General features: G+C 43.3%; 1 protein-coding gene across 2 annotated transcripts; it reads left to right on the top strand.

Moving 5' to 3' along the window:
• Positions 1–706: 706 nt before the first annotated feature.
• LY96 (lymphocyte antigen 96) lies at positions 707–25,877 on the top strand. 2 transcript variants are annotated; one of them, XM_084774327.1, is made up of 5 exons: positions 721–1,068; positions 5,369–5,458; positions 12,245–12,373; positions 23,331–23,383; positions 25,748–25,877. In XM_084774327.1, exons 1-5 carry the CDS (start codon positions 957–959, stop codon positions 25,844–25,846), a joined length of 483 nt encoding a protein of 160 aa, XP_084630453.1. In that variant the 5' UTR covers positions 721–956; the 3' UTR covers positions 25,847–25,877. The 2 variants fall into 2 exon arrangements, with proteins under 2 accessions (XP_084630454.1, XP_084630453.1); XM_084774328.1 differs by lacking the exon at positions 5,369–5,458 and having other exon boundaries at positions 707–1,068.
• Positions 25,878–27,418: the final 1,541 nt, after the last annotated feature.

The following is a 27,418-nucleotide window of genomic DNA, read 5'->3' as shown; positions in this document are numbered from 1 at the left end:
AGAGCAAAACAATCACATTTTATTATTGGGACTCTTGCTTTTACCTCAAAGTGCTGCTCTGGCGAAGAGCACTTACAGGCGTGTACAGCACCAATCCAAACCCAAGCGGCCACAACTGAGCACCCCTGGGTGTATTCTCAAGACAGCTGCGGTCCCCGGGTGGGGCATCATCTAGCCTGTCTGTTTTGTAGCTGAACCTGTATGTTGTTGAGTAGAAATCGTTTTAGAGAGAGAGAGAGAGAGACAGAGAGAGAGAGAGAGAGAGAGAGAGAGAGAGAGAGAGAGAGAGAGAGAGAGAGAGAGAGAGAGAGAGATCAGCTCTGATAGCTAGATGCAGCTTTCTAGGTCCAGGAGAAGCAGTATATGAGGAGCTTGTGGGAGAGAATAGTGCATACATAGAAAAGTAGTGTATCTCCTCTTAAGTCTAAGAGGAAAACAGTCGACTTTTCTTTCTCGACAGAAGATCTCACTATGGTAGCCCTGGCTGTCTTTGAACTCACTAGAGCACGCTGCCTTGAACAAACAGAGATCCACCTGCCAAGTGTTGGGTTTAAAGACTGTGCCACTATGACCAGTGGACTTTCTCAGTGCGCTCTCTCTCTCCTCTCTCTCTCTCTCTCTCTCTCTCTCTCTCTCTCTCTCTCTCTCTCTCTCTTCTCTCTCTCTCTCTCTCTCTCTCTCTCTCCTCTCCCCTTCCCTCCCTCCCTCCTCACAGCGATACGCTTGCCTCTTTCTTTTAAAACAGAGTTTCCTGTCAGTATATTCTAGGTAATTTTTTTCCCCTCTCTTGCAGGAAGTGCTCAGAAAGGAAAACAAATGCACACACATGCAAATAAAAGGAGGAAACAGTTGAATGGGAACTTCGAAATCACATGACTGGTGACTAAGTTAAATCTTTCCTCATTACTGTGTAGTCCGATGATCTTCCTTGTTTAAAGTGTTGTAGATATTTAATCATGTTGCCATTTATTCTCTTTTCTACGCTGCTTTCTCCCATATTGACTGAACCTGAGGAGCAGCAGTGGGTCTGCAATTCCTCCGATGCAACTCTTTCCTACAGTTACTGTGGTAAGTGACAACGGCAACAAATAACTGCTGCGCCAGCCATCTATTTTGAGAGAAAGTTTTCACAGAGCCCGAAGTTGGAGCGCAGGCAGGAATGCGCCTCTGCTGTTGCAGTTGTGTGGCTGCGGCGGCCTCGGGTGGGGGTGGGGTGTGGAGGGGTGGGGGTGGAGCAATGCCGACCACTTCCGGGTGCGGATTTTTTCCCCCTCCCGCTCTCAAGGCTCCCATCTCTGATCTTTCTTTCTTTTATTTTCTTCCTTCCTTCTTTCCTTCCTTCCTTCCTTCTTTCCTTTCTTTCTTTCTTTCTTTTAACCTCTGTGCGCTTCTGTTGTTGTGTGCGGTCAGCTCTTTCCACATGGAGCCCAGTTTCAGGTTCTTCCCAGATCTAATAGAACTGTTTGCTCCCAGCCCGAACACAAAAGGGCTCTTCCTGAGAAGGCAGAACCATAACTACTACCAGTTTCTAGGACCACAACCAGTGGTCCTAGAGGTCTCTTGGAAGCATCTTCTCTTCCTCACCAACTGTGTGATCTTGAGCAAAGTATTTAGTCTCAGCCTCACTTTTTTTTTTCACTTGCAAATGAAAGTGGTTTTAGAGTTCAAAATAATGATTTTGGATTTATGCAGTAATTATTATTATTATTATTACTCTATTTAAAAATATGTTTTGAGACAGGGTCTCCTGATGTACCTGATGTTCCTTTGAATTATTTGCATGTTTTTGAGATAGAGCCTTGTTCTGTAACAGGCTGCCCGGAACTTAAACAGCCTATGCTGGCCTCAACCTCCTGCTCTCTTTTGCCTCAACCTCTCTGGAACTGCAGATATTTTTTAATATTTTTAAAGTTGAGCTAAACTCTAATGCTACTGGATCATAGCTAATGCTGTTGTCACCCCACAACTCCTCATTAACAGATAGATGCCTGGGATCTGAAGATGTAGCACAGGGCTTGATAGTTGTTTTGATTTGTTTTCTCTTTCTGTTGATTACTTGCTTGCTTGCCCATTCTGCCCCCTCTAGCAATATCTGGATGGTTAGAAAGTGATGCCTTCCAAAATGCCAGCCCTTTGAAAGCAGGATTGTAGCCTAGTCGTCTGGAAGGGAGCAAGGACTTTATAAATGTACTTTGAGAACTCCCAAAGTCCTGAGGAGAATTCCCTGGTAAAGAAGCCTTTTCCTGTTTTTTGTTTGTTTGTTTGTTTGTTTGTTTTGTTTTTCCAGACAGGGTTTCTCTGTGTAGCCTTGGCTGTCCTGGACTCGTTTTGAGACCAGCCTGGCCTCAAACTCACAGCCTCCCGAGTGCTGGGATTAAAGGTGTGCTCCACCACCACCTGGCAGTCACAGCATTTTCCAATTGGTTCTTTTGGAGGACTGGCTTGTGAAGCACTCTGAGCCAGTGGGAAGGTCTCTATTTTGTCAATTTATTTTAGTGTGTGTGTGTGTGTGTGTGTGTGTGTGTGTGTGTGTATGTGTGTGTGTGTGTATTCCTGTGTGTATGTATATATGTGAATATGCTAGTGCCCAAAGAAGCCAGACCAGGGCATTAGATTTTCTGGAACTGCAGATACAGGCTACTTTGAGCTCCGTGATGTGGGTGCTGGGAATTGAATGTGGGTCCCCTGCCAATGCTCTTGACCACTGAGCCCTCTGTACAGTCAGTTCCTAGTCTACTTCTTTTGGTACTACATGGTGATATACCTAATAGTCATGCATAATAAATATTATTCAGCTTTACTCTTTTAGTAACACTTCCACCTCTTTTGTCCTTGGTTGGTTATTTTTTGAGATACACTCTCTCTATGTAGCTCTGACTGTCCTGGAACTTGGACCAGAATGGCCTTAAACTGATAGAGACCTGCCTGCTTCTGCCTCCTGAGTGATTGCATTAAAGGCATAGGCTCCCACATCTGGCACACACTTGTCTTCCCTGGTCTTTTGATGAGGCTTTCTGAGGTAAAGCCTGATGCTTTGTTCTATAAATCCTGTGGACCTTCCCTATCTTCCTTGGAAGACCCTGACACAAGGCAACAGGGGCTGTCTACCTTCTAACCCTGCAGATTGCTATAACAGAGCATTATCAATCCTCTCAGAGTCCACTCAGACAAAAATACCTCCCTACAGAAAGCATCTATTGGGGTTGGGGATTTAGCTCAGTGGTAGAGCGCTTGCCTAGCAAGCGCAAGGCCCTGGGTTCGGTCCTCAGCTCTGGGGAAAAAAAAAAAAAGACAAAATAACAGAAAGCATCTATTCCCCTGGAATCAGTCAGTATGCAAGTGTTTGTGACAGTGACATCTAAGTCAGTCGTGACTGTAAGGACATTTTCAAGAAAAAGAAGAGATAAATTCTTATCTGGGCAGGCTTAGTTATTTGGCTTGCTTTAACAAATCACTAGCTTGGGGAGCTTTAACAGGAAACATTTCAGCACTCAGGAGGCAGAGGCAGGCAGGTCTCTTGAGTTCGAGGCCAGCCTGGTCTACAAAGCAAGTCCAGGACTGCCAAGGCTACACAGAGAAATCCTGTCTCAAAAAACCAAAACCAAACCAACCCAAACTAACAAATCAACCAACAACCAACCAACAAACAAAAACAAAACAAACAAATAAACAAACCCCCCAAAAACCAAGAAACATTTACTTTATACTGATTTTGGAATATTTGGATTCTTCTTGGCTTGCTGAGGAGGCACTATGGTTGTTGAATGTGTTTTCTCTGCCAAATCATGTCCAAATCTATTTGTTGCTGTGATAGCATTAATAAGTGGGACATTTTGTTTGTTTGGTTTTGGTTTTGATTTTTCGAGATAGAGTTTCTCTGTATAGCCCTGTTTGTCCTGGACTATTTTTGTAGACCAGGCTGGCCTAGAACTCACAAAGATCTACCTGCCTCTGCCTCCTGAATGCTGGGATTAAAAGTGTGAACTACTTCCCCGGGCTTTTGTTGTTTGTTTTTAAAGCTGAGTTTCAGTGTAACCCAAGCTACCCTAGAACTCACTCTGTAGTGCAGGCTAGCCCAGACTAGCCTTAAAATTAATGGATATTCTTCCATCTCAGACCCTGGAGCCCTAAGGGTGACATTCGCCACCACATCTGGCCCATCAAAAAGTCCTACTTGGGCTGGGCATGGTGTTTCATGCTTCTACTTCTAGCATTCATGAGGTCTAGGTAGGTGGAGTATTACAATTTTGAGGCCAGTCTGGTCTACATAGTAAGTGCTAGGCCAGCCTGGGCTAGAGAGTAAGATCTCACAAAATAAAAATGAACAAACAAATAGTTTGTTATAGTCTGGCTGACTCATTTGAATTTAGTTATTTACATTTCATATATGTATTTATTTAGTGCTATTGTGTCCTAAACTGTGTATGGCCAGGCATGTATTTTAACAGCGATCTGCATTCCTCACCCAACTTGAATTTATTTTGAACAGGCACCCATCAATTTGAACAACATCTTGTACTACGGGTAGGTAGATTGCATCATCCACGCTCATCAGAACTCAGCATTAGGGATAGAGCAGAGGGGAGAACCAGGACGTAGTATGTATCAGCTCAGATCACTGCTTCCCTCCTTTCCCATGGAACTAAACTGTGCAAGATTATCAGATCACCAAGATGCACAGCCTGGAAGTTAATCTTTTGGGGAGCTGGCTTGGAAAGGCCAGAGTACCAGGCATGGTACCCTAGGTGAAATGGGAGTTTGGTTTTGAGTTTTTGTTGTTGTTGTTTTGTTTGTTTGTTTTGTTTGGTTTCGTTTTTCAAGACAGGCTTTCTCTGTATAGCCTTGGCTGTCCTGGATTCCCTTTGTAGACCAGGCTGGCCTTGAACTCACAGTGATCTGCCTGCCTCTGCCTCCCGAGTGCTGGGATTATAGGTGTGTGCCGCTGTACCCAGCCTCTGTTTTTTTGTTTGTTTGTTTATTTGTTTTTTGTTTGTTGTTAAAATGGGAGTTTGGAAGCTGCTTTCTAATTGTATGGTTGTCCTGGGGTACGGCACTCTGAAGAGAGGATGTCCTGAGTCTTCCTAGCAACGCTGGTGAGCACAGATGGAGTGTTGCAGGCACTGGAGTCTTTTCATTACTTTTTGGCTTTCACAAATGGAGTTTGAACTTGGGGGGATTAACCTAGGTCCTCATGTGACTCATGCTGCAACTATCATTCTTCAGGAGAGAGAGATTTTTAACAATCTTCAACTGCTCTTATTATAATAATGTAGTACAGAAACATTTTTTGGGGGGCTGATGTTCAGAATGCTATATTTATTGAAAGTTATTTATAATGACATGCTAACATTTTCCTTATTCCTTTTAGATAACATGAAATTCCCTATTTCTGTTAGTTCTGAACCCTGTATATCATTGAGGGGAACCAATGGATTTTTGCATATTAAGTTCATTCCAAGTAAGTACAAACTTTCATTTTTGTAGTCAGCTAAAGGACTCTAGAAATTCAACCAGAATAATTATGTTCAAAATATATTTGTGTTTGTTATCTCCTGCTGTATTATAAGTTACGGTACTCAGTCTAGTGGCTGCACACAGTACATAATTATTGTCTTTGTGGGATGGTAGTCTGGGTATGGCTTACTCATATCATTCAGGGTCCCTCACAAAGCTATAATCAAGGTTTGGGGGTTTTTGTTTTTATTGTTTCGAGGCAGGGTTTCTCTGGTTAGCCTTGGTTTGTCTAGACTCTCTTTGTAGACCAGGCTGGTCTCAGACTTACAAAGATCTGCCTACCTCTGCCTCCCAAGTTCTGGAATTAAAGGCGTGGCCACCACACCCACCTATAATGAAGGTTTTGAGCAGGTTTGGGGGCTACTGTAGAAAGACCTACCTCTAAGCTCGTGTGATTGTTGGCTGTATTCAGTTTCTGGATTCTAGCTATTGGCTACACGGACCTCATTACTATAGCTGCTTCCTTAATCAAAACTGGCAAAGGAAGCCCAGTGTGGTGGCACATGCCTGTCATCCCAGCACTCAGGGAGGCAGAGGCAGGCAGAGCTCTGTGAGTTCCAGGCCAGTTTTGTCTACAAAGTGAATTCAGGACAGCCAAGCCTACCCAGAGAAATCCTATCTTGAAAAACCAGCTAACTGGCTGGAGGAATGGCTCAGAGGTTAAGAGCTCTGTCTGCTCTTCCAGAGGTCCTGAGTTCACTTCCTGGCAACTACATGGTGGCTCACAACCATCTATAATGTGAACTAATGAGCTCTTCTGGCATGCAGGTGTACATGCAGGCAGAACACTATACATAATAAAATAAATCTTTTAAAAAAAGGATGAAAGAAAAGAAAAACCAACAATCAACCAAACAAAACACTGGCAAAAGATAACAAGACAAAACAATATTATATGACTCGATCAAGGAAGAGATACTTTGTCATTTTTGCTGCATTTGAGACCAACTCAGAGTCATATGGAGCGTTTTCCAAGGACATAGGGTAGAAATGGCACAACTTCAACTTTCTAATAATAGGTGCCCTTTGTCTTTTTGTTGTTGTTTTTCGAGACAGGCTGTCCTGAATTCACTTTGTAGATGAGGCTGGCCTCAAACTCACAGAGATGTGCCTGCCTCTGCCCCTGTCAACCATTGAGTTTCTTCTGAACTACCCAATACAGGTTCTAGAAACCCAACCCCAGTCCTCTTAAGTGCAGCAAGCACTGTTAAACACTGAATCACCTTTCTTTCTTTTTTAAAATACTTGTAGGCTTTGATCTTTTTTTGTTTGTTTGTTTGTTTTGATTTTTCCAGACAGGGTTTCTCTTGTAGTCCTGGCTGTCCTGACTTGCTTTGTAGATCATGCTGGCTTCGAACTCACAGAAATCTGCCTGCCTCTGCTTCCCAAGTGATGGGATTACAGGTATGGGCCACCATGCATAGCTAGCTCTTAGGCTTTGATCTTTTAAGTACTTTATTTTGGGGGTTTTAAAAAATACCTCTATTTCCCTTTCAACCCACCTACCCTAGATGGGAGAGAAAGAAGTAACCTAGGGACAGATTAAGTAGACCTTTTTTAGACTCAGTTCCTTGGGGGCAATTTCAATCTTTGTCATCAGGTTTCCAGCAGCAAACCCAGCAACAGAAACAAGCAGTAGTGGGAGCAACAACAAACACAGCATTCTCTTCAAAGTCTTCTCTGGAATGTCTCTCTTTAGGAGCATCTTGAAGCAGAGCAATAAACAGCCAAGCGATATGAATTGATGCAAAAGCCAAAAAGCCAAGCCTCTGGTTTTTGGCTGCATATTTATCTTCTCTCATAGTCTGTACTAGGATGTTTATCAGCTGGCAAAGACCATGCCTCACATGAGGCAGTTCCTCTTCTATTGGACAACCATGTGCTCTCTTACAAGTCTGTTTCCAGTGGGCAAACATCACACAAGTTGTTTCACATCCTACACTTGGGAACAAAACAAAACTGTGTTTACTTCCTGGCTGTCCTAGAACTCACTCTTAGACCAGGCTGGCCTCAAACTCACAGAGATCTGTCTGACTCTGCCTCTCCAGTGCTGGAATTAAAGGAGTGTGCTACCAGTGTCCGACTTTTTTTTTTCTCTCTCTCTGAAACAGAGTCTCTTTGTGTAGCCTTGGCTACCCTGGACTCCCTTTGTAGACAAGGCTGGCCTTGAACTCACAGTGATCCATCTGCTTCTGCCTCTCGAGTGCTGAGATTAAAGGAGTGTGCCACCACCACCCGGGTGTTTTTGTTTTGTTTTTTTCTTAATACTTTATTTTTAGACTTACTTCTTTTATTTTATTGTAGTATGTGTGTGTGTGTGTGTGTGTGTGTGTGTGTGTGTGTGTGTGTGTACACCACAGGCCTGCCTGGTACCTGAAGAGATCATAAGAAGGCATTGGATCCCCTGAAGCTGGAGTTACTGATAGTTATGAACAACCATGTGAGTGCTAAGAATCAAACTTGAGTAGCAAAGTTCTATTAATTGCTGAGTCATCTCTCCAGCCTCAGGACCTTTCATTCTTAAAGATGATCCTAGCATGTGTGATGCCTTCAATTCAATCTCTAGCATGCAGGAGGGAGGATTTCTATAAAAAATATAGTGATGATGGGATGAGAGAAGGCAATGTATTTGCTTTGGTTCTATCTGGCTCCCCCCCCCCCCCCCACCCCGTGTTTCCTTCTTAGCATGTGAAGGCTGTGGTAGTTCTGTGAAAATACAAACTCTCATCCTCTTCCACAAGCCAGCCAACCCTGCTTGCTTCCTCTAAGTCCTGGGTGGCTTTCTTCTTCTTCTTCTTCTTCTTCTTCTTCTTCTTCTTCTTCTTCTTCTTCTTCTTCTCCTCCTCCTCCTCCTCCTCCTCCTCCTCCTCTTCCTCCTCCTCCTCTTCCTCTTCCTCCTCCTCCTGCTCCTCCTTCTTTTTTCTTGGTGAGGAAAGGGTCTCATTATGTAGTGCTGGCTATCCTGGAACTCACTATATAGACCAGGCTGGCCTCATACACACACAGACTGGCCTGCTTCTGCCTTACAAGTGCTGAGTGTAAAGTCATGAGCCACCACAACTGGCTCCTAGGAAATCAATTCTAATCTTTAGCACTGTGGTCTCCATTTCAGCATAGACTTGGAACATGTTTTGCACTTTACAAAGTATGTAGCAAAGTGATATTATGTAAATAACAAGCTTTAAGAAAATATTTATTTTTATTATTTTACTTATGTGTATGTGTGTATATCTGTCTGTGTGTTTGTCATATGTGTGGGTGCCTATGGAGGCCAGAGCATGGTGTTAGAATCCATGGAAATGAAGTTACAGATGAGTTGGTGTGAGCTGCCCAATGTGGATGCTGGGAACTGAACTTGGGTCTTTGCAAGAGCACTCTTAACCACTGAGTCATCTCTCTAGGCCCTAATAACAAGATTTTGTTGTTGTTCTCTTCTCTTATGCTTTATGAGACAGGGGGTCAGTCACTGTGTACTCCAGACTATGTAAAAATTACTACATACTTGGGAGGCAGAGGCAGACAGATCTCTGAGTTCGAGGCTAGCCTGGTCTACAAAGTCTCAAACAACAACAACAACAACAACAACAACAACAACAACAACAACAATTACTACAAAGTGAGCTGGGCATGGTGGCACATGCCTGAAATCCCAACACTTGGGGATGCAGAGGCAGATGGATCTATGTGAATTTGAGGCCATCCTGGTCTACAGAGTGAGTTTCAGAACAGCCAAGGCTACACAGAGAAACCCTGTCTCAAAAAAACAAACAACCAAATAAAACCCCCCAAAACCAAAAACCAAAAACCAAAAACCCACCACCAACAGCAACAAAAATTTACTACATAACCCAAATTGGCCCTGTTCTTGTGGCAATCTTTCTGTCTCTGACTCCCAAGTGCTGGGATTATGTGTCTGTCCCACTATGCCCAGTATCATGTATAGATAAGCTTAAAGAAACATTCACTCTTCCTCAGATTGTAGACCTTCAGTTTATAAGAAAAAAGGGCAGTTGAAAATGAAGCTGGGTGTGGTAGTATTCTCCCTTGATTCCAGCCCTGGGGCAAAGAGGCAGGTGGAGCTCTGTTGAGTTCAAGACCAACTTAGTCTAAAGAGTGAGTTCCAGGACAGTCAAAGATACACAGTGAGACCCTGTCTCAAAATCAACGGTCAGGGGCTGGATGGCTTAGGGGTTAAGAGTACTGCCTGCTCCTCCAGAGGTCCTGAGTTCAATTCCGTGCAACCACATGGTGGCTCACAACCATCTATAATGTTATCTGATGTCCTTTTCTGGGGTGCAGGTTACATGCAGACAGAGTACTCATATACATTAAATAAATAAATAAATACTTTTAAAATCAATGGGTATATTCCAAGAAGTGGAATAGCTGGGTCTTAAGGTAGCCCTATTCTTGTTTTCTGAGAAAGCGCCAGATTGATTTCCAAAGTGGTTGTACAAGTTTGCACTCCCACCAGCAATGAAGGAGTGTTCCCTTTTCCCTACATCCTTGACAGCATGTGCTGTCATTTGAGTGTTTTTAAAAAAGATTTATTTATTTATTATTTATACAATGTTTTGCCTGCATGTATGTCTATACACCAGAAGAGGGCACCAGAACTCGTTATAGATGGTTGTGAGCCACCACGTGGTTGCTGGGAATTGAACTCTGGACCTCTGGAAGAGCAGACAGTATTCTTAATCTCTGAGCCATCTCTCCAGCGCCACCACTTGAGTTTTTGATCTTAGCTATTTTGATGGGTGTAAGATGGCATCTCAGAGTTGTTTTGATTTACCTTTCTCTGATGATTAAGGACATTGAACATTTAAGTGTTTCTTAGCTATTCGATATTCCTCTGTTGAGGATTCTCTGTTTAATTCTGAGCCCCATTTCTTAATTGGGTTATTTGGTTTGATGATGTTTAATTTATTTGACCACTTCCCCTTGGTGGGAAGGGCTGGTGGCACTTAGAGAAGGAATAGGCAGGCTACCAAGATGAGACTTGATAGGCTGTGATCATATGGTAGGGGAAGAGGGCCCCTCTGTCACAGACCTAGGGGACGGGAATAGGGTAAAAGAGGGAGGGAGGGAGGAATGGGAGGATACAAGTAAGGGGATAACAATTGAGATGTAATCTGAATAAATTAATAAAAAAATTAGCAGTCAGTCACTTCAAGAATTATAAGAACACCCTGTCTGAAGGACATTTGAAGTGTTTTATCATTTCAGAATAAGCTTGTCCAAGTATAAGACCTGTAGTTGATGGTGACGTAGATCTAAGGTTCTGGAGTAATGGGTTGTCTGTCAACTACACTTCTTACAACATTTTTTAAAAAGAGTTATTTATTTATTAAGTATACAGTGTCTTGCCTGAATATATGTCTGCGCGTCAGAGGAGGCACCAGATCTCATTATAGATGGTTGTGAGCCACCACGTGGTTGCTGGGAATTGAACTCAGGACCTTTGGAGGAGCAGGCAGTGCTCTTAGCTTCTGAACCATCTCTCTAGCCCCTACAACAGTTTCCTTATCAGGATATTTGAGTGTATACCTTCATAGCTGCCACATATATGTTTGTTATACACTCAATATCACTTAATAAACTATACTAATTCAGTAACAAGATAACTATTTAGTAATTTTTTTTATAGTGCTTCACAATTATGATCCCTAGAATTTACTATAATCTCTATGAAGTATGGCGCTCACTTATAAAAGCAGGGTGCTTTTTTTTTTTTTGAGAGGGTTTCTGTGTGCAGCTCTGCCTATCCTGGCTCGCTTTGTAGACCAGGCTCAAACTCACAGTGCTCCACCTGCCTCTGCCTCCTGAGTACTGGGATTAAAGGCATGCGCCACCTCGCCTGGCCAAAACCAGGCTTACTTTTATGGCTCTATTTCTACCTAAATTTAATAAGAGCTATATTTATAAGCTTGAGTCAAAAATTGAATGGGAAGGAGAATGATATCTTTTGGTACTTTTCAGGCTTACTATCGAGTCTTTGTACAGTGGAAATAAATGACAAACACATCTGTGTAATAAGTCCCTCCAGTGTTATTTCTGGCAGTGCCTGGAGCTGTCTTAGGCAAGCTCTAAACCATTTCCCTTTGTTCCCTCATGGCTGCCATGTTCCTCAGCTCCTACTCTAACACTCATATTGCTGTCCGTGAGCAGCTAAGCCTCAGAAGTGGTACACTGCCATGACCATTGCTGATAACACGACCATGGCCATGTGCAAGGCCAAAGGCCTTGCCTCTGCCTCAAAGGTAGTGCTGGCATGAAATAAAGGCATATACCACCACACCTGCTCTTCCATTCTCTTCTTTAGAAAATGTTCAGCCAAACTCCAGAAGCTGATGAGCTGATTATCCTGCCTGTCTTCCTCTCTTTTGAATTTCCTGGGGGAGCTTACCAAAACTAAAGATCTTATGACTAGGCCAGTGTTCATGATCAAGTTCTGAGTATTTCTATCTTTTGTTTTTTAGGAGGTTTTTGTTTTGGGGGGCATATTTTACATAGCTACACTGTGGAACAATCAATTTTGCTACAAAGTTGCCTTCTTAGAGCTTTCATTTTATCTTTGGAATAAGGATATTAATGCTTTATAGGCAGCCATGATGATCAAAGAAAGCAGTGCAGGAAAAGAGCATGAGGCACACCAAGAGCACAGAATGGACTCTGAATAGAAAAGCAACTTACTGGAGGGATTTAATGGGATTTTTTTTTTCTTTCAAAGGGAGAGACTTAAAAAAGTTATATTTGAACCTCTCCATCAATGTCAACTCCTTAGAGGTGCCGAAGCGCAAGGAAGTTATTTGCCACGGATATGACGATAGTTACTCTTTCTGCAAAGCTCTGAAGGGAGGTAAGTATTTGACTTGTGCTACTGATAGAACAGACCATAATTCTCTATGAGGCTGTGAGGACAAGGAACCCTGCAATAGGGAACTTCTTTACTGATAGTAAAGCTTGGGTTCCCTCCAAAGTTTTACCCTTTGAGGCATAGATACTTTACAGCTGTGTTCCCATGCTGTTACTAAGATGGTGCAGCATGGATGCTGATGCTAAGATGGTGCAGCATGGATGCTGATGCTAAGATGGTGCAGCATGGATGCTGATGCTAAGATGGTGCAGCATGGATGCTGATATTAATATGGTGCAGCATGGGTGCTGATACTAAGACAGTGCAGCATGGATGCTGATACTAAGACAGTGTAGCATAGGTGCTGTTACTAAGATGGTGCAGCATGGGTGCTGATACTAAGACAGTGCAGCATGGATGCTGTTACTAAGATGGTGCAGCATGGGTGCTGATACTAAGACAGTGCAGCATGGATGCTGTTACTAAGATGGTGCAGCATGGATGCTGATGCTAAGATGGTGCAGCATGGATGCTGATATTAATATGGTGCAGCATGGGTGCTGATATTAAGACAGTGCAGCATGGATGCTGATAGTAAGACAGTGTAGCATAGGTGCTGTTACTAAGATGGTGCAGCATGGATGCTGATGCTAAGATGATGCAGCATGGATGCTGTTACTAAGATGGTGCAGCATGGGTGCTGATACTAAGACAGTGCAGCATGGGTGCTGATGCTAAGATGGTGCAGCATGGGTGCTGTTACTAAGACAGTGCAGCATGGATACTGATGTTAAGACGGTGCAGCATGGGTGTGTTTGGAGGAAAAATACAGTTTCACCTTTTAAGGTAAAGATTTCATGTCTACTCTCAGATGTCTTTTTCTGGTTTTTGTTTGTTTGTTTTCTGGTTTTGGTTTTTTGTTTGTTTGTTTGGTTTGTTTTTCAAGACAGTGTCTTTCTGTGTAGCTTTGGCTGTCCTGGATTCACTTTGTAGAGGAGGCTGGCCTTGAACTGACAGCGATCCTCCTGCCTTTGCCTCCCGAGTGCTGGGATTAAAGGCATGTGCCCCCATTCCTGGCTTGGATGTCTTTTTCTAAGCATCCCATAAATGGCTTTCAGTAGGAAGTTGTTGATTTTGCTCTGCACTTTTATTGGTTTCTTTAATGTTTTCCCCTCTTTATTTGAATCTTGGAATTGTTGTTATTATTACCACCTTTATTGACTTTTTGAGGAAGAATGCCATTTTATTTCTGGATGGTATTAAACCCCTTTTATGTAGTCAAGGGTGGCTTTGAACTTCCTTATTTTCAGGCCTTCATCTCCCTTTTTGTTGTTGTTGTTGTTGTTGTTGTTGATGTCTTTCAGACTGGGTCTTTCTATGTGGCTCAGGCTGCCCTAGACCTCACATGCCTGCCTCTGCTTCTAAAGTGCTAGAAGCATGTGTGTGCTACCATATCCGGATATACTGGTTTTGCTTGGAGGGCCTACCTTGGAGATTGAAATAAGGATCTTCTACAAGCTAAGCAAGTGTTCTACCACTGACAGATTTATTTAGTCTTGTCAGCCTTGGGACTATTAACAGAACAGTAAAATTCATAATTTAGGAACTTAAAGGTCTCTTAAGCCTGTACTGGATGTACTGGAACTGTCTTTGTAGACCAGGATGGCCTTGAACTTATAGAAATCTGCCTGCCTCTGCCTTCCAAGTGCTGGGATTAAAGGCCTATGCCACCACCACCTGGCAAATTCACATTTCTTTCTTTCTTTCTTTTTTTTATTTTTGGTTTTTTGAGACAAGGTTTCTCTGTGTAGCCTTGGCTGTCTCGGACTCACTTTGTAGACCAGGCTGGCCTTGAACTTATGTTGATCCACCTCCTCTGCCTCCCAAGTGCTGGGATTAGAAGCTAAGTTCATATTTCTAAAACAAAATTTGGAACATTTTCTTCTTGTGCTTCTATTTGTATGTATTTATATTTCTAGGCAATATTTCACATTTATTTTTATACTATATTTATGACTTACAACCGAATATTAAAATAAGGGTGAAAATTTTCATAAAACATTTCTTAATTTGTGGAGGATTTTTAAAAAAGATTTATTTGTTTATTATTATGTATACAGGGCTCTGCCTGCATGTGTGCAGCCCACCAGAAGAGATCATTAGAGCACATTACAGATGGTTGTGAGCCACCATGTGGTTGCTGGGAATTCAAGTCATAAGTTCTGGAAGAGATGTCAGTACCCTTAACCTGTGAGCCATCTCTCCAGCCCCATGGAGGACTGTTTTTATAAAGTATCTATTTGGTGTCCTTCACCACAGTCATCTAGTGATTTTTTTTTTTTAACACTCTTGTCCTTATTGAATGGAGACAAGCTTGTCCTAGCTTGCTTTCTGTGTCAAAGCACCAAGCAAAATCACCCTGGGAAGAGAAATCTCAGTTTCCAGCTTACAACCTAACACTGAGGGCAGCTAAGACAGGAGCTTAAGGCAGGAAGATGGGGCGGAGATGAAACAGAGACTACAGGGGGATGCTGCTTGCTGCCTTGCTTCCAGGATAACAGTGAGCTACTTTTCCTGTCCTTTCAAACCTTTCTTTTTCAGAAATTAATATTATACTGTTCCCTCCATCCCTTTCTTTGTTCCACCATACCCTATGCAGCTTCCCACCCCACTCTCTCTCAAATTTATGGCTTCTTTTTTTTGTTATGGTATACACACACACACACACACACACACACACACACGCACAAACACATCATACACTCCTAAGTGTACAGATACAACCTGCGCAGTATGTATAATGTTACTTGTATGTGTATGACTTCAGGGCTGACCACATGGTGCTGGCCCACCAATTGCGGCTCTTTCCTGGGACGTCTATGTCTCCCACTCTCAGGTGAATATGCTCTGTCTTTACTTAATATTTAATTTTCTTCTACTGTTTTGACTATTGTGAAGAACTGCAATAGCTACTTGTCTCATTGTTGTAATCAAATACTTGACAAAAGACAGTGTTAAGAGAAGAAAGGCGGGGGCTGGGGAGATGGCTCAGAGGATAAGAGCACCTGCTGCTCTTCTAGAGGACCAAGGTTCTAGTCCCAGCACCCACGTGGCAGCTTACAGCTCTCTGAAACACCCTCTTCTGACCTCCTTGGACACCATTCATGCACGCCCTGTGTGTGTATGTGCATGCAGGCAGAATACCCAGACACATAAAGAGAAAGAAGAAAGGCTATTTTGGCTCAGGATCTGAGGACACATTCCATGATCCTGGGGAGGTATGACAGCAGGAGACAGCCAACAAGTATTCATTCACATCTAGGCAGATCAGATGGGAAGTGGGGGAGGCCGAACCACCAAGAGAGTCTCCAGCTAGGCCTCAATGCTCATTACCTCCTGAAGCACCACCATCAACTGGAAACCAAATATTCAAACACACGAGCCTGCGTGACGACGTTTAATAGTTAAATCCTAACAACAATGCCATGAATATATTTCTACATATAGTCTCTCTCTCTCTCTCTCTTTATTTTTATTTTTTATTTATTTATTTTTTGTCTTTCAAGACAGACTTTCTCTGTGTAGCCTTGGCTATCCTGCACTCGCTTTGTAGACCAGGCTGGCCTTGAACTCACAGTGATGTCTGTGTCTGCCTCCTGAGTATGGGATTAAAGGCATGTGCCACCGTGCCTGGCTTATGCATAGTTTCTCTTACATTTTAGACTTGAATATTCCAGAGACTTCTGAGTTAAATAGTTTGAACGCATTTACAGTTTTTGTTTGTATAGCCCAAGCTGCTTTTCAAATCAATTTATATTTCATGCGACACTAAGTAAGTATTACAACAGTCAGTGTAATCTGTTTGTGTTAGCATCCAACATTATAACTTTAAAAATAAAGCCGAAGACTTTTGTTTTGTTTTGAGAGTGTGTCTCTCTATGTATCCTTGGCTGTCCTGAATTTCTCTATGTAGAGGGAGCTGGCCATGGACTCTCAGCGATCTGCCTGCCTCTACCTCCTGAGTGCTACGATTAAAGGAGTACGCCTCCTTGCCCGGCATGAAGACGTTTCAAAAAATTAGGTTAAAAACTTGTACTTAATTTTTATTAACATTGAAAATTTGCTCTTGAATTTTGTTTTTTTTCTCATACAATTCTTTACCACTAATTAAGACCTGTCTTATTTAGAGGAAGATGAAAGGTAGTTTACATGCATGCATCAAATTTAGTGGCATGACAGGAATTAGGAATAGATGGGACAAACACGGAAGACAAGAATATAGAATTTATGAAATGAGAGAAACGTGAAACTTCCTGCCCGAAAGGCTGATACTTTGCTCTGGGACAGTGGTCCTCAACCTTCCTAATGCTGTGACCCTTTAATACGGTTCCCCATGTTGTAGTGACTCTCAACCATAAACGTGTTTCATTACTACTTCATAACTGTAATTTTGCTACTGTTATAAATCCTAATGTAAACATCTGATATGCAGGGGCTGATATGCAAGAGCTGATATGCTGCTCCTTTGAAAGGGTTATTCAACCTCCAAAGGAGTCACAACCCACAGGCTGAGAACTACTGCTCTATGAGGACAACTGAAAAAACAAAACAAAACAAACTTAGTTTCTAAGCTGACCAGGGGGCTAGCTATGTAAGTGAGGTTTCTAGCTTGCTAGCCAGTCTTTTCACCCCATTTCTAAGCCTCATGTAGGGTGTAGAGTGGGCTTTATGTGCGTGGCTTGGGGCCACAGAGACCTGGGTGTGTGCCCCAGCTTTTCCACCTCGGCAGTAGTACAGAGGCTGATCCATAGCTCAGCCTCATTTTCCTCAGTGGTAAAATGGGGGCAGTGAAACCCACATGGCGACAAAAGCCCACTCTCATGCTCAGAGTAGAAATCCTCTCTTGTTCCTGATTTTACCGTCCTGCCGTTTTGCAATTAAGGAAATGATGTCTGTGGTGCAGTGATGAGTCAGCAGCAGTCTGGAGAAGTAGCAACAGCCTGTCCACCTGACTCTTGGGGCATAGTCCTCCCACTGTGCCATTGCTTTCCCTTAGATCAACTTCCTTTCCATTACTGTTTTTTGTTTGTTTGTTTGTTTGTTTTTAATATATTTTATTAATTTATTCATATTACATCTCAATTGCTATCCCATCCCTTGTATCCTCCCATTCCTCCCTCCCTCCCATTTTCCCCTTACTCCCCTCCCCTATGACTGTGACTGAGGGGGACCTCCTCCCCCTGTATATGCTCATAGAGTATCAAGCTTGTTTTTATTTATTTATTTATTTGTTTGTTTGTTTGTTTGTTTTTCGAGACAGGGTTTCTCTGTGTAGCCTTGGCTGTCCTGGACTCACTTTGTAGACCAGGCTGCCCTCGAACTCAGTGATCTGTCTGCCTCTGCCTCCTGAGTGCTGGGATTAAAGGCCTGCGTCACCACGCTCGGTGCAATTTTGTTTTTAAAAAAAGATTTATTTATTTATTTATTGTATTTGAATGCTTTATCTGCAGAAGAGGGCATCAGACATTTGGGGTCTCCTAATACATAAGTATGGGTTGTTTTGTTTTGTTTTTGTTTTTTGTTTTTTTTCCAAGACAGGGTCTCTCTGTGTTAGCCGTGGCTGTCTTGGACTGACTTTGTAGACCAGGCTGGCCTTGAACTCACAGCGATCCGCCTGCCTCTGCCTTCTGAGTGCTGGGATTAAAGGTGTGTGTCACCATGCCCGGCCTTTTGTTTTTATTTTTGTTTTTGTTTTTAGGATTAATTTTTATGTGCATTGGTAGGTTTTGTTGTTCTTGCTGTTTTGTTTATTTTGTTGGTTGGTTTGTTTTTTCAAGACAGGGGTTCTCTGTGTAATAGCCCTGGCTGTCTGGGAGCTTTCGTTGTAGACCAGCATCTAACATTCTTGGTAGAGGGCATCTAACATTATAGATGGTTGTTGGGAATTGACCTCAGGACTTCTGGAAGAGCAGGTGGCATTCTTAACCACTGAGCCATCTCTCCAGCCCCCTGTTTGTTTGCTTTTTAAGTTGTTCATTTCTTTTCTTTTTCTTTCTTTCTTTTTTTATTGTTTGTTTTTGTTTTTGTTTTTGTTTTTTGAGACAGGGTTTCTCTGTGTAGCCTTGGCTGTCCTGGACTCACTTTGTAGACCAGGCTGGCCTTGAACTCACAGTGATCTGCTTGCCTCAGCCTCCTGAGTGCTGGGATTAAAGGCGTGTGCCACCACGCCTGGCCGAGACTTCCATTTTTATAAATAAGCAGTATCCTTATGGGAGGAGGTGGCCGTGATGAGCAACTCTCAATGAAGGAAGAATAACCAGGAGGTTATGTGAGAGACCATTAGGGATGAAACCATGGCATCCCTGGGCTCAGAGACGAGGAAGTGGACGAGCATGCTGGGAGACTGAAATGAAATGGCAGGTCCCACTAAGACACTTGCTGTGGCAGACAAAGATTAGGTGAAGCCAAGAAGCACTTGAGGGCTGGTTGTCAGACATCTCAAAGAGTATTATCCAAGGTAATGTGTATCAAAGAAGGGACAGATTTTTAAAAGAGAAAGGTAACAAGCCCTGGTTCGGGTATGTTGAGCACAGGATAACTTTGGAACACTCAAACAAACATGTCCACCTGGCATCTGAGCATGTGGGCCTGGAGCTTAGGACATTATGGTTTAAGATGCACTGATGTGGGGAGTAGGGAGATGGCTCAGTGAGTAAGAGCACTGGCTGCTCATCTAGAAGACCCAGGTTTGATTCCCAGCACCCACATGGCAGCTCACAACTGTATGTAACTCCAGTCCCAGGGGATATGGTACCCTCACACAGACATACATGTAGGCAAAACACCAATGAACATAAAATAAATCCTGAAACAAAACAAAACACCAATGCAGCTGAATGAGGTGGTGCACACCTGTAAGCCTAGCACTCAGAGAGGCAGAGGCAGATGGATCTCTGTGAATTTGAGGCCAGCCTGGTCTACAAAGAAAGTTCCCAGACAGCCAGGCCTATTACACAGAGAAACTCTGTCTTGAAAAACCAAAACCAACCAATAAAACAAACAAAACCACAAGAACAGCAAAACCCACCAATGCACATAAAAATAAATCCTGAAAAACAAAAACAGAAACAAAAACAACCCATATTTATGTGTCAGGAGACCCCAAAAGTCAAAGATTCAAAATGTCAAGTTCTACGTGTCTATTTTTAAAAGTCACATTCCTTTTTGTTGTTACATCTTTAGGATATGATATTTAGAAAATATGGCAAGTAAAAATAAAATAAAAATTACAATTTTACGACTTACCACCTTCTCCTCTTGTTCTTTTCAAAAATCACATTTATGCATAAATAAATGTTTATTTCAAGGCTTATTAAATTCAATAAATCTTCTACCCTTGTTACTGTGATCTTGGGTACAAGGCTGCTAAAGCTAAGTGCCACTAAGTGGTGGCTTTGAGAAGTAGAGATTTAGAGGACAGAGTCTGCTGTCAGGGGCCAGCAGGGTCTTGTTCCCTCAGAAGGTTTCAGGAGGGTCATTCCAGCCCACTCTCGGTTTCTGGTGGCCTTAGGTGCTTCCTGTTTCACAGAGAGCCATTTCCTTCTTATCTCTTCACATTGTCTTCCTTTTGTATGCTTAAGCATCCCGACCCCTGCCCCCAATCCCTTCTAAAGATAACGGGCATATAACCTCAGTGACCTCATCTTAGCTCCATTTGCAGACACCTTGCTCTGAATAAGGTTAAGCTCATGGTCTGTTGGAATTAAAGTGGCCACACATCTTTCTGGGAGATGTTACTCAGTTTATAGCACCACCTGATGCTTGGGTCCTCCTATCTTCAGTGCTGCCCAGAGAGAGCTGGTCTGGGATCACGGGTAGTCTGTGTAGACACCGTCTGGAAGAGTGGAGAGGGAACAGAGACGGGCTTCTATCTTTTCTCTGGCCTATCTTGGATCTTTTCTGGCTGCTTTAGTGTCCTCAGAGGCTTCTAGCTAATGCCATAGCAAAGCAGAGAGTGACAACTGACCAGGACAGGCTCTCCCCAAGACAGACAGACCCTTGACAAAGAAGCCTGCCGGCAGGATAGCCTAAGACTGTCGCCTGACCTGCTTAGCGCTCGCGTAGCCTCAGGAGAAAAGCCTAGCTGTCCCTTCTGGTTTCCTGCTCAAGCCCCCAGGTCTCAGCCATTTCCTTTCCTCTTTCCTCTACAAACATGCTATGGTTGGCTTCCCAACGAGAGACCCTGTGCTCGGAAGTGCTTTACGGTTGGAGCTTAGCAGTTTGTGACGGTACTCTTGAACTTCCTAATACTTTCCCCAGTGGGTGTTTCGTAAGTGGAACTTGATGAGACAATGTGGTGGCACCGTCCCCGCTGGGTGGGTTCTTTGTTTCCCACTGTCAGCTCTGCTGGCACTTGGAGACCTGCATGATACTTCCCTTCTCATTTCCATGAACCTGTCACCTTCTCTCTCTGGTAGTTTCTGGGTGCAGGAAGGGTCAGAATTGGGGGTGGATGCTCTGTAGTGTCTGGGGTGGAGCATGGCCATGCCCATTGTATTGGAGCTGGCAGGCCCACGGCATTGTTCAGTGAGGACCATGTAGGAGAGAACCCTCCCTAAGAACGATGTTAGGGCGTCTCATAGAAACATCATCATATTTGGAAAGTCCTGGTTATGGGAGTAAGGTTAGGAGAAAGAATAGAGACAGAATGTGCCAACACAGCGAGAAAAAGGAAGGCTGCAATCAGTTACTCCTGGCAGGAACATCAGACCCATTCCAGAAGGCTCTCCCTGGGCAGGGGTTGTTGCCTCCGGTTGTGCAGTAACATTTGTCACACACACTCCACTGGAGGGGTCGTGACAGAGATCTACCTGCCTCTGTCTCCCCAGAGTGCTGGGATTACAGGCATGCCCCTTCTTTCCTTCCTTTCTTCCTTCCTTCCTTCCTTCCTTCCTTCCTTCCTTCCTTCCTTTTTTGAGACAGGATTTTATTATATAGCCCTTCCTGGCCTGGAGCTTGGTAGGTAGACTAACCTGGCATCAAACTTCTAGAGATCTACCTGCCTCTGCTCCTGAGTGCTGGCAGCAAAGGTATGTGCCACCACACCCAGCTGCCATTACACTGCCATTGTTTCCTTGCTTTGTTTGTTTTTGTTTTTGTTTTTTTTGAGACAGGGTTTTTCTGTGTAGCCACAGCTGTCCTGGAACTTACCCTGTAGACCAGGCTGGCCTTGAACTCACAGAGATCTGCCTGCATCTGCCTCTGCCTCTGCCTTCCTGAGTGCTGCAATTAAAGGTGTGTGCCACCACCAGCAGGCATGTTTCTTTACACACACACACACACACACACATACACACACACACACACACATATATACTGAATAGATTAACTGTTGTTTTCAGGAAGGGACAATTATATGCTAAGCATTGCTTCCTATTCCCTGGTACGAAGTGGACTTTCAGTTAACATTCTCTGAACTGTTATTAAATTTTTTAATTAGGGGACTGGGGAAATGGCTAAGAACACCGAGGAACCAGCGTCTGCACCTACCTAGCCAATCCCGGGGTCAGAAGTCAAGTAGACTCCATAGGCACCAGGCATGCAGAAATACACACTTACATACATGTGGGCAAAATATGCAAACACATAGAAATTAAATAAATTAATCTAAAAACATTTAAATTATGTAGGTCTTTAGTGAAAAAATCTAAGAATATAACCCAAAATTTATTATATTTTGTTATATTTTTAATATAGTAGATATTATATTATTATTATTATAAAAATAAGATTTAAAGCTCAAGAGGCGTCTCAGACAGCTATGGTCTTCATGCCTTATGTCACTGTGAATCTGAGGCCAGCTTGGGCCATATAGTAAGGTCCAGCCTCAAAACAAAACTAAACAAAGCTAGTCAGGGAGACGGTTCATTAGGGAAAGCTGCTTGCTGCCATGCAGAGGCTAATGCCTTGAGTTCCACTTCTGAAACCCACATGTTAGAGAGAGAGAGAGGTAACGATTACTACAAGTTATCTTATGACTTATTTTCATGCCGTGTTGTGCGCATGCAGTGTACACACACACACACACACACACACACACACACACACTTTGGTTTTTAAAGCTCACTATTTGTTTGACATGTAAACATTTATACCTTTCTGACCCTACTACCTCTACCTCAAGTTCACTATTTTGTTGTGTCTGGCCTTTCCTGCTTATCTGTATTCACGCTCCATGGCTCATGCATGGGCTGGACTCATGGCTGCTTAGTTAGTTAGTTAGTTTTTTGAGACATGGTTTCTCTGTGTAGCCTTGGCTGTCCTGGGCTCACTTTGTAGACCAGGCTGGCCTTGAACTCACAGTTATCTGCCTGCCTTTGCCTCCTAAATTCTGGGATTAAAGGCGTGCAGCACCATGCCTGGCTCATGGCTGGCTTAGGCTTCTTGGTGGTGTGATTGGAAGGAGTATACATAATCTGGCTGTTTGACCCTTCTCAAGGGGGGAGGCTATAGCTCAGATGGTATTGTGCCAGGCATGCATGAGGCCCCAGGGTCAATCCTCAGTGTTGCCAAAAAGAAAAAGGAAATAAAGCAACACTCCTCCTGCCCTTAGGGAGGTTCTTAGCTGTTATATCCAGCTATAAGTGCAGCGATATCTCTAAAAGTTAAGCATACACACATATAGTCTAGTTTGATGCATATTTTCTTCAGTTCACTGAGACTGATGCCCTAGGACATGAGATATGGGCTGGCACAGGGAGAGGTACCCCCATATTTGAGTGTCAGGGTGGGGTACTGAGGATGTGATAGGACGTTAGTAAGTAGAGTATGGGGGTCACCTCACTACATTTTCCCATAGAAATGCCTCTGATATTAGTAAGGACACTCCATAAAACTACATTTCAAATATTTATAAAACCACCTAAAATGACTAATAATGCTTGTTGTGTTTTGTTTTCAGAGACTGTGGACACAAAAGTGCCATTTTCCTTCAGGGGAATACTGTTTTCTAAGGTATTGTTCAAGACATGTTTTGTGCTTTCTTTGCCTTTTGCAGGAACACGTTGTCTTAGTCAGGGTTTCTGTGAAGGGCCACCATGACCATGGAAAGACTTATAAAGGAACACATTGAATTGGGGCTGGCTTACAGCTTTGGAGGGTTAGCCTATTATCCTCATGGTGGGAAGCACAGTGGCCTGCATAAACACTTGGTGCTGGAGAAGGAGCCAAGAGTTACGCATCTGGATTGGCAGAACAGAAAGAAAGAGTGACACTGGGTTTGGCTCGTGCATTTGAAACTCCAAAGCCTGCCTCCACAGTGACACCCTCCAGTGAGGCCACATCTCCTAGTAGTGCCACTTGCTGGTGACCAAGCATTCAAATCTGTGAGTCTATGGAGGCCATCCTTATTCCAACCATCACATGTGTCAGGAATTTTGTTTTGTTTTATTTTGTTTGCAAGGGAGTGTTTCTCTGTGTAGCCTTGGCTATCCTGGAATTTACTCTGTAAACCAGGCTGGCCTTGAACTCAGGTTGGCCTTGATTCTGCCTCCTAAGTGCTATGACTAAAGGCTTGTGCCACCACCCGGCTGTGTGAATGTGAAACAAACAATTCACCACTTTTAATAGCTATTCAGGGTTGCCTTTAATCCCAGCACTCAGGAGGCAGAGACAGGCAGATTGCTGTGAGTTCGAGGCCAGCCTGGTCTACAAAGTAAGTCCAGAACAGCTAAGGCTACACAGAGAAACCCTGTCTTGAAAAATCAACCAACCAAGCAACCAAAATATTTTTAAAAATACATCTTATTTTGTTTAATATTTGTTTTCTTGGGCACTTTGCTTGGGCATTTAACCTTTTATGAAAATAACTAGTGTTGCCGGGCTTTTCATGCCAGCACTAGGAGGCAGAGGCGGGTGAATCTCTGTGAGTTTGAGGCCAGCCTGGTCTATAGAGTCCAGGTCAGCCAGGGATATTACACAGAGAAACCCTGTCTCGAAAAACAAAACAAAAAAACCCAACAGCAACAAGAGCAACAAAAAGTGTTTCAAAGAGTAACATTTATCTATATATCTATGTATGTATTTATTTATTATTTATTTATTTGTTTATTTATTTTTGGAGGAAGGGTCTCACTATGCTTGAGGCTAACCTTCCACAGCAATTCTCCTGTCTAAACTTCTTGATTGCTTGGGTTATAAGCTGTGGTACCATGTTTGATGATTTTGCTTTTGGTTTTCATTTCTGGTGTGTTAAAAAAATTTTTTTTTAAATTGCTGGGTATGGTGCATGGTTTTGATACCAGCAAAGAAACTCTGTTTGGGATTAAAACCCTGTCTCACTGTGCTGGGATTAAAGTCATGCCACAGTGAGGGCCTGGCTAAGAGACTGGAGCACATGACCAGCCCCAACACTTTGTTCTGCAAGTAGTGGTGCTTGAGACCAGTAGATATTTATGTAGATTCTGAGGAATTGAACTGACCTTGTGCAGAGAGTGTGCTTCCTCCCCTGGACCTTTGTAAATTATTTTAAAGAGATTATAGAAATCTTTGATTTTCATTGGAAAACAAATGGATTCTTTGCTCACTGAAGTAAAAGGTATGCAGAGCCCAGCGAGATGGCTATGCGTAAAGGTGCTCACTTCCAAGATGACCTGAGTTCTACTCCTAGGCAGGAGGAGACACTTGACTCCAGTGGTGTGCTCAGGCGCGTGCGTGCGTGTATACACACACACACACACACACACACACACACACACACACACACACATACACACACCCACCCACACCCACACACACACACACACACACACACACAGAGGCATGTAGATTTTCTTTTTTGGATTTCCGAGACAGGATTTCTCTGAGTAGCCTTGGCTGTCCTGGCCTCACTTTGTAGACCAGGCTGGCCTTCAACTCACAGCAATCTGCCTGCCTTTGCCTCCCAAGTGCTGGGATTAAAGGCATGCACCACCAACACCTGGTGAGGCATATAGATTTTCATCTTTCTGCAAAACTAAGAAAATGAAACTGGCCTTGGGAATTAGCCCTGTGCTTGACAGGCAAGCATGTAGCTCTGCATTTGATCTGCCTCACCACAAGAAAATAACCACTTCAGTTTCAATGCTTCTACGAGTAAGAGAAAATCTCTTGCCAGGATCACACCTTCAATCCCAACACTGAGGAGGTCAAGGCAGACGGGACTCTGTGAGTTTGAGGCTAGCCTAGTCTACATAGTGAGTTCCAGGACAGCCAGGGCTACATAGTGAGACCCTATCTCAAAAATAAAACAGAAAGAAGAAAAAAGTGTTGTTATAGAGGCTTTTGAAATGGTGACACCTAACCTTCTGTATTGTTTGTATTTATTATTCCTCATTTTAGGGCCAATACAGATGTGTTGCAGAAGCCATTGTCGGGGATAATGAAGAAAGGCTATTTTGCTTGAATTTTACCATCATTCACTACTCTAAAGCCAATTAAAATAAATTGAGAATACATTTTTTTTTCAAAAGCGGTGTTTTGTTTTTCTTTTAAAAGCTTTCACATTTATTGTTTATTTTAGTGTATGTGGGTAGCCTTGGTTGGCCTGGAACTCAGCTCTGTCTGCATCTGTTTCCTGAGTGATGGAATTAAAGGTTTTACCATGATGCTCAGTGGCAGCTGCTCCTCCTCCTCCTGCTGCTCTTCTTCCTGCTCCTCCTCCCTCTCTCCCTCCTCTTTATTTTATTTTATTTTATTTTTTGAGTCATATCCTTATGTGTAACTCGAGATGACCTTGATTTCCTTACCTTCCTGCTTAGCCTCTTGGGTGCTGAGATGACAAATCAGAAGCGCTGCTTGTATTGTAAAGATCATTGTGTCTATTTTTAGCAGGTATTGGGAAATACAAAGATACAGATGCAGCATCGGGGAGGAAGGTTTTTATACTTATGGATCCCTAGAAACAGGCGGCATGAGGTACCACTCAGTAGCACACACCCTGGAGATGGAAGAAGACAGCAGTGTGGGCAAGAGTGTTTGTCTTCTGAGGAAAGTAATGGGAAAGCTGGGTGAGCAGGCTTTCCACTGACAGTCCTTGCTGTGGAGTGGCTGGGGGTGAGATTGTTAGCGCTTAGGATATGAGATTCCTGTAAAGGAGGTGGCAGCTCTGCATCGGCTGGTATACGTAAGAAAGCTGAGCTGACCTACTAGCCATCCACTGTCTCTAGGAGTAGCTAATCCAGGAAGGGGTGTTTTACTTCCAGGGTCAGCAATGTGCCCCTATATAGTCACAAACAGCTGCCTTTGGGTCACTTTGTCTACTTGGGTGGAAACCTGGAAGGACACGAGCTGGCTGGCTTGGTGTTTAGACCCAGAGGCTTTGGAAACTAGAGATTTCGAGCATAAGATCCATACACATGAAAAAATAAAATGAAACAAAACCCAACCAGAGGCTTTCAGGGCTAGAGACCTAGAGCCAAAATTAGTCAGATGCCTTTTGCATTTGGCCTGGGATGCTAGGGGCCCAGGAGGCAGCAGCCAGGTCCTGTGCTTAAGGCTGGTACAGACTTAGCTTTTGATGGCCTCTCACTTTCCATGGTCTTGCTCTCTGTTGCATCTCTCCAGCGCTTGTGCAATCTAATTTCTTGGTGCCTCCTACTTTCTGCTCCTGGAGGCTCTACAGAGCTCTTGACTGCCTTTGTGCCGATGCCGAGTGGGCCTGGGGCTAAAAGTCTCAGGAGCTTTTGTGCTTTTTGCGCAAACCAGCTTAGCCCACTTTACTTGTAGTAAGGACCATAAGTAGGCAGTAAATGACCACTCAGAGCTCTGAGGAGCTTGCTCAGCAGGTAAATGTGTGTCTTTGTCTTGGGTCTATTACTGCAATGAAAGCCATGACCAAAAAGCAAGTTGGGGAGGAAAGGTTTTGTTTGTTTGTTTTGTGTGTATGTGTGTGTATGTGTGTGTGTGTGTGTGTGTGTGTGTGTGTGTGTGTGTGTTTGTTTTTTCTTTTTTCTTCCAAGACAGGGTTTCTCAGTGTAGCTTTGGCTGTCCTGGAACTCTGCTGACCTTGAA

The sequence above is a fragment of the Acomys minous genome (genome assembly GCF_964271855.1).
Source record: "Acomys minous genome assembly, chromosome: 1".
In the NCBI taxonomy this organism is placed as follows: domain Eukaryota; kingdom Metazoa; phylum Chordata; class Mammalia; order Rodentia; family Muridae; genus Acomys; species Acomys minous.
Note: the sequence above shows the minus strand (reverse complement) of the source record. Positions and strands in the feature narration are given on the sequence as shown.